The sequence below is a fragment of the Alligator sinensis genome, unplaced genomic scaffold, assembly GCF_000455745.1.
Source record: "Alligator sinensis unplaced genomic scaffold, ASM45574v1 scaffold849_1, whole genome shotgun sequence".
Taxonomy (NCBI): Eukaryota; Metazoa; Chordata; order Crocodylia; family Alligatoridae; genus Alligator; species Alligator sinensis.
Window position 1 is genome coordinate 905,817 of NW_005842271.1, and position 7,111 is coordinate 912,927.

Sequence of the window (7,111 nt, forward strand, 5' to 3'; positions counted from 1 at the left end):
GGGGCTGACCGCGCTGCCACTGACACGTCATGGCTGGTGCCGCGGTGGGGGCAGGCATGTGGTTCCGCCCCCCCCATCTTATCTATGATAAGAAAGCCAAAAGCAAACATCAAAGCATATAGATATTTAGAATTTATTTTATTATGATGATAGACACACTGGTATGTTTCCAAATTGCTTTAAAATTGTAAATATATCAATAAAACATTTCCCAACTTATCTATCTATCTATCTGTCTGTCTATAGTGGTATTTTATTTTAATTGTGCAAAAACTGATTTTGGAGTATTTTAAAGAGTGAAATTTGTTGGGGTTTTTTTGGTTTGTTTTTTTTTTAAATCACAGTTTGGGGGGGGGGGGGGGTTTGCAGTTTTTAAATAGGGAACACCAGGATTCCTGCTAGTGAGGCAAGTGGCAGGACCCAGGCAATGGAGCCTGCTCAGGGCTGGCACGTGGGACCCACCTGGAGGGCAAATGAGGTGGCTGACCTGGCCATTTGGAGCCAGGAGGACATGCTTTGATAGTTCAAAGCAGGCCACCACGCTGAGAACATCCTCTGGGCAATAGCTGCCCAGATGGCAGGGCGGGGGCATAAATGGCAGTAGGACAGTCACAGCCCACTGGCAGCTGGCCCAGAGGTGCAGATGCCTCTGCTGCAGCTCTGTGGTCCCTGTCCAAGTCTGGCAGGTGCTCAGCCTTGGGGCCTCATGCTGTTGCAGGTGGCAGCAGGTCATATCCAGGCAGCAGCCCCCACTGCCAGACTGCTGTGGTGGGTAGAGGTTGCAGGGGACTCTAGGTTAGGGCTGCTTTAGCAGTCCAGCTGGCACAAGGGGTAGTGTCCCCAGATATCAATTGGCCAGGCCCCAAAAGCTCCTGAGAGCAAGTAGCCTTGTGCTGCTTGCCAGGGCAGCTTTTTATACTGCTGGGCCAGCACAGGGCAGCTTTTTATATTGCTGGGGCCAGCACCTTTGCTGGCCCCGGCCTTTAGCTCCCCCTGGCTGCAGATCCAGGAGGAGCTGGGCATGGTCATTTCGCCCCAAGTGGTACAACTTGCCCCAAACCAAAGTGAATGTCCCAGCATGTGCACTGAGGCAAAAATCCCTGGCACAAATTTGTGCTGCTCCTATTTGAGCAGCTGCAAGCGCACATGCCTGCATGTGTGGATGTGTCCAGAGGGTTAAGTGTCTCAAATATGTGGGAGCACATGGATCTTCAGCTCCTGGCTATGGTGGCCAGTTAAGGAGTTACCCTGTTAGTTTGGGGTCCATATTCCACCTAAAGGGAAGAGCTTTAGAGTAGGGTACAGAGGGGGGAAATGTGAATTTAATAAAAGGATGCTTTTCAGTTTTCTCTGTATTCCTGCAACATAACCAACAAACACTTCAGGGAAATCAAAGTGCTGTTCCAGCACTTTCTGTTTTGGATCTATCACACTACCATTACTTTGTATTGTGACTCTTTGTCCTGATTATTCCCCCTCCACCCTTCCAGAAAGTGTATTACCATCCCTTGGAATTATTTTCTAAGCATTGTAGGGTAGCAGTGTTGCATTGTGGTGTAATTTGGAGGGCAGGTGTGTCAGGGTTAGATGTATTAATGTGAGATTGTTCTCTGTTGTACATTACAGTTTTATCAAGATTGAATACAAATTTGCAAACATCTATTTCTTGAGCAAAGCAGGAAAGCTTAAAATGAGAAAACAGATGTCTTGTACTTCAGGAACCTATGATTTCCAGATTTTTGTGTGTCAGGTTGGAAGGGCTTGGGAGTTCTGTGGAGACTGCATACTTTGCCACCGTGGTATTAGTAAACACTGTACCTTGATACTTAAGAAAAAGTAGAAAACTGAAATGATGGTATCTCTGTTGATGAGGGGGGAAAATGAGTTGGGGATTCTTAGGGTCAAAATAGAGATGGGCTTTCTTTCTCAGTAGGAGAATGGGTATTTCAGCTTCTGTGATATGAAAGGTCTCACATCTTTTTCTCTCTCATTTTTAGTGCTGCTCGAAGCCCTCAAGAAGAATGAACAGCCATCAAATGGCCAGTCTCAGTCCCGGGAGTCTACAAACCCCCATTTCAGGAAAATGAGTGGAGACTTCCCATCAGCCAATGGGGAGGCAGGTGGGGAGAGTAGCAAAGGTTACACCCAGGACCAGGTGGATGCAGTTAAGAGGTAGGCAGCCACTGTTGCATGGTTTGACCCTTCATAGGACAAAGGAGTTATTTCTTAGACTCATTAACATCCACCCCAATGTTTGTTTGGTCTCATCTAACACCAGCTTGTTCTCCAGAGTATTTCAAAGACATCCAGAACTTTCAGAAGTACAAACTCTTGAATGACTGAGGAGCAGCATGTAGTGTGTGTAGCTATGAGGAAACCCAGCTAACCTTGACATTTTTGGTGAACAGAGGTTGTGAAACAGGTTTATATTAAAAACTTGTTAGCAGGATTTTATAGCTCTGGCTAGACTTGGATGTAGCTTGGATACAGTTTCCCCCTATATACATGTAGAGTGGCTAGGACAGGGACTTAAATCTCTACTTTTAGATAATAGGATATAAATTTGTAGTGCCTGGTGGTACTCTTGATTACACAGCCTAATTCAATAGCAACTTACCACATCAATATCATTGGCAAACTCAGTTTTTGAGATATGCTTAGCAAAACTCCAGCTGAATGTTTTGAAAGAAATTTGCCTGATGGATGCAATAATTAGTTTTCCAGATAGTAGTATATTTTCTTGCATACCGTATTCCCCAAATAAAACACACAACTTGTTTTGGGAAGGCAAAATAAAGAGAGAACATTTTTTCCAGAGGAATATGAAAAAGAACCCAAATTTGCAATCTCAGGAGCTAAAACTGAGTAAATGAAAATTTAGAGAAGCACATTAACTTCATCTGTGATTTTAGAATGATGAAAAGTTGATGTATTCAAAGTCAAGAAGTGTCCTTGGCTCAAACTAACTGCCCTTGTCACCTCATCTCTTCAACTTCTAGGGTAAAACAGTGTAAAGATTACTATGAAATTCTGGGAGTAAACAGAGAAGCCTGTGATGAGGACCTGAAAAAGGCTTACCGAAAACTAGCACTGAAATTTCACCCAGATAAGAACCATGCACCAGGTGCTACAGAGGCATTTAAAGGTAAAGCATGTTTTCTGTTTGATGAGCTGTACTTAATCACTAGCTGACAGTGGTGTATTTGGGCTAGCAGAAAATCTAAATGCTGCAACCTCAGCCAAAAATTCCTAAAACAATAAATGAATTTTAGGTTGGATTGTTAAAAATAATGAAGACAGGCAGCAGCAAAGGGTAAAGGTAGTAGAAAGATGCTCCAGCCAACCACTAGTTCCAAGTTTCTTTTTGGGGGGCTACTTTTAGTACTATCAAAACGTAACAAAAGTTTCAAATAATACTAGCATGGAGTAACAAGGACTTGTCCCACTTTCTACCAGGAAGAATGGAGAATGCAAACACTTGTGAGTAGCTATTCCTGCCTATACTTTAGGCCTCCTGCGAGATCACTGGGAAGCAACTTCCTTCTATGGTTTACCCTTATCTTCCTCATGAGCAGGAGGCATGTTTCGTTTACCTTTTGTCACGTATCTTGTCTGGGACTGCAACTCCATGCAATCCAACAGATCTCAAAGAGCTAACCCTTGGAACAAGGTGTTGGGATGCACCCAAGGACCAGCAACCTGTTAGACAGTTATTTGAGTTTCTAACCAGTAAGTAGTGTAAGGAGTCAGCCTTTGGGGTAGTAGCCCTTTGTCGCTTATAACTGCGGATATATGGAAGAGTCCTGCTGTACTGACTGCAGGGCATGCAAGTGTTTTAACTAATTGACAAAAGAAAAAAATTATTGGAGAAATTTGTCTAGCAAAAAATTGCCTTTTTCAGAACTGGCATCAGAGAAGCCAATTACACCGTTTAAATTCTACCACCCAGTGAACAGTCTAGCCAGCCAGGTAATATGGATCCAGATTTTGCAGCAGATGCTCAATGATAGTCGCATACAATACTCACAAATTTCTATATATAAATCTAGATGATAGACTGCAATGTGTGGCTCAATCAGTTATGCAATGAGCACTAATCAAGCTTTAAAAAGATCACAAATTACTTAAAATTGTAAACAGACTCATTCGTAGGTCCTATGTATGTCCTCAAAATGGATGTTTCATGGGTAAGGAGATCTCTTAAACTGGAATATTTTTCCATGAAAAGCCTGGTCAGTTGGACAATTTAAAACTAGACTAAAACAAAGCGCTAATAAATACAGTAGGGAACAGTCCTACATTCTCAGAATTTCATGCTAAGTAATTGAATAATTCTCTTTCCTCAAGTTTAATGATGCCTAACATCTTCCTCTGTGTTACAGTTGCATCTTTCATTTATGTCAAGGTTTTTCCAGAAGGAACTAGGAGGCTTTCATTGTTGAGTTTCAGTGACTTTTGCCTGGTTGTCATGATTACTCTGTAATCAACTGAGTCAGGTAAATCCCTGGTATCACCCAAGTGAAATCAGCAGAGTTACATGAAAGATGAGTTTGGCCCAGTACAATAAACTCTGTAGAAAGATGTAATTCATTAAGGAAAACACACTTACTCTGAACTAACATTGAAACTTGCTCAGTTCTCAAATTTGAAAATTGCTGCAAATTCACTCTGAGCTCAGAATCCAGCTGGGTAGGTTATTTATTTATTTATTTAATTAATGTTCTCAGAAGCACCTCTCAAACTGCACAGAAAACAGTGAGCTTGCACATTTATCATAGAGGGCATAATCTGGTCTGCAGAAAGGTTATCACTGGTGGTTATAGGTAAAATAGAAGCTACCCGGTTTGATCCTGAGCTGAGTGTGAGTTTCCATGGGTAAATGTTAGAAAACCTGGATCTTTATTTGCAAACTTTGCAAATTTCATGTAGCAAAAAACCCAGAGAACTACTTGATGCCACTCTGGAGAATGGAACTCTGTTTAAATAGCACGTCCAATTCTAGCCAGGTAGCTTGGGAGTGAAATAAGTGAAGCTTCAATGTGCATAAGGAGGAAGTCTATTTTGAAGTGTGTGTGTTGTTATATTATTTGATAGCAGGGCAAGTGTTTCATATTGGCATAAATTCAGTAGCAAAAGTCTGATATGGGGTTTGTTCAGTCCTCTTAAGCCTTAAATCTCTGACTAAAAAATGTGTTGCCATAAGCAAATAGTACACTGACCCTGCAGTTACCTGTGAGAACTTTTTCTGTGCTTTTGGGTCTAGATTAAATCAATATGTATACATAGACATCCACCTAGTGCTCACCATTAAGCTTTCTTCAGTAGTTTACTCTTCAGTCCTTGCGAAGTGGCAAAAGGCAGGTTTCTTCACCTGCAGTCTTAAGTAATCCTATTTACTGAAGGCTTTGACAAGAGTTACATATCAAACCTTGGTGTATTAAGCAAGGTGCACTTTATCCTGCATTGCAGAACTGTCTGCTGTGATGTTATCTCTCCTTAGATCCCTGTGTCATTGGTTCTCCAGTCCATTTTGCCCCTTATTAGCACCTACTTCACAGTGCCTGCTGACATCTATCTGTTTGGTTCCAAAGGGGAACTGTGCAGTGCTTTGGAGATTCTAGTTAGTTTTTTCCTAGTATTGATGTATTAGCTGATGCCTTGACAGAGTCTGCATTTTATCTTGAGACTTTGTCTTATTTCATAGTTGCAATACCCTACTCTCTGTCTTGGAGTTGGGTTGCATTGCTAGCTTTGGCTTACACAGGAAGAAAGGCTTACCTGGACCACTTTTTGCTAGACTTATGTTCAGCATAAGAAGCTTCTTGGACTTTGTCAATAAAAATATATGTTGTGGACAAAACCCAGACACCAAATTATTCCACTTGAGTTATTTAACAATGTTGTTTGCACTCTGAACAGTTAGAATAGCCTAATTTGCTGGCAGCTGACTTTTCTAGCACAGCTTCACATTTGAGTTGTGTGCACTAGTTAACGTTTATTCTTAAAGCGATCGTTTATTAATATTACATCTTCTACCCTCCAAATCTTGGTTCTAAAAGGAAATTTAAGGCTGAACCTGGTAGTAAAAGATCTGAATCTTAGAGCTTGTCTACATAAGAAAGTGTTATCATTTCTACATCTAGTATAACTAATTTCCCCATCTCTCCCCTCACTTTTTTTAATGAGTTAGGTCCAGTACAGATATTCCTCTCCCTAATAAGTATCATGCAAAGACTCCCAGGCAGGCTGTTAGTGAGGGGAAATGATGGATTAATACATTTCCATTTTTTTTTCTTTACATGTAGAAATGGTTAAATGACAAATAAGCATTTGTACAGGATGGTTAGTCAAGTGAGAGAAAAGCAGGGTCATCAGGAGAAGTGACTGGGGTTGAGTTTCAGTACTTTTCCATTGTCACAATACCAGCTAGCCTGCATAATTTTTCTTCTTCCTTCTTGCCTATGGAAAATTTTCTTAGACTTCTAGTCTGCAGTGCACTGGACTTCTAACCAACCATTCTATATTTGGGTCATGATGTGACTTCTTCAGTTATGTTTTTAGATAATAAACATCAAATGCCATAGTGCCATCTCATTTTTTTCCCAAATAAAACCATACTTTAACTTATTGGTTTTCATGGTTTAATAGATTGATGTGGAAATTAGTCCTTAGTTGATTTTTTTTTTTTTTATTAACCTTGAGCAAATTTCTAGTTTCTGCTTCATCTGAAGGATTCCTTTCTAGACCCAATATCTGTTTGGCATTGCATTTGGTTATTGAGTCTTGGTTTGCACTGTTTGAGTTAATAGCCTGGTTCTTTTGTTCTGTCCACATTCATCATATAGATGTAATGGGTGTTAATGTTTGGGGTGTTTAGTACTCTTTTAAGAAGGGTGGTTGGCTGATATTCTAAACTGTATCATGAAGCACAGGATCTGCCAGTTTGCTAGCCAAAGAGTTCTTCAGGAGGCTTAGGGTATATTATTACTAGAAGGAAGAGGCTAATAACTTCCCTGTTGCCAATATTTCAGCCATTGGTAATGCATATGCAGTGTTGAGCAACACAGAAAAGAGGAAGCAGTATGACCAGTTTGGAGATGAGAAACTCAAC

At 40.9% G+C, this 7,111-nt stretch overlaps 1 protein-coding gene across 1 annotated transcript in view; it reads left to right on the plus strand.

Moving 5' to 3' along the window:
* DNAJB12 (DnaJ heat shock protein family (Hsp40) member B12) overlaps positions 1-7,111 on the plus strand; it is a 32,064-nt gene that overhangs the window by 8,860 nt on the left and 16,093 nt on the right. The window contains 3 exon segments of the mRNA XM_025209228.1: positions 1,981-2,172; positions 3,000-3,145; positions 7,032-7,110. Of these exon segments, the coding sequence (XP_025065013.1) occupies positions 1,981-2,172; positions 3,000-3,145; positions 7,032-7,110 (417 nt within the window).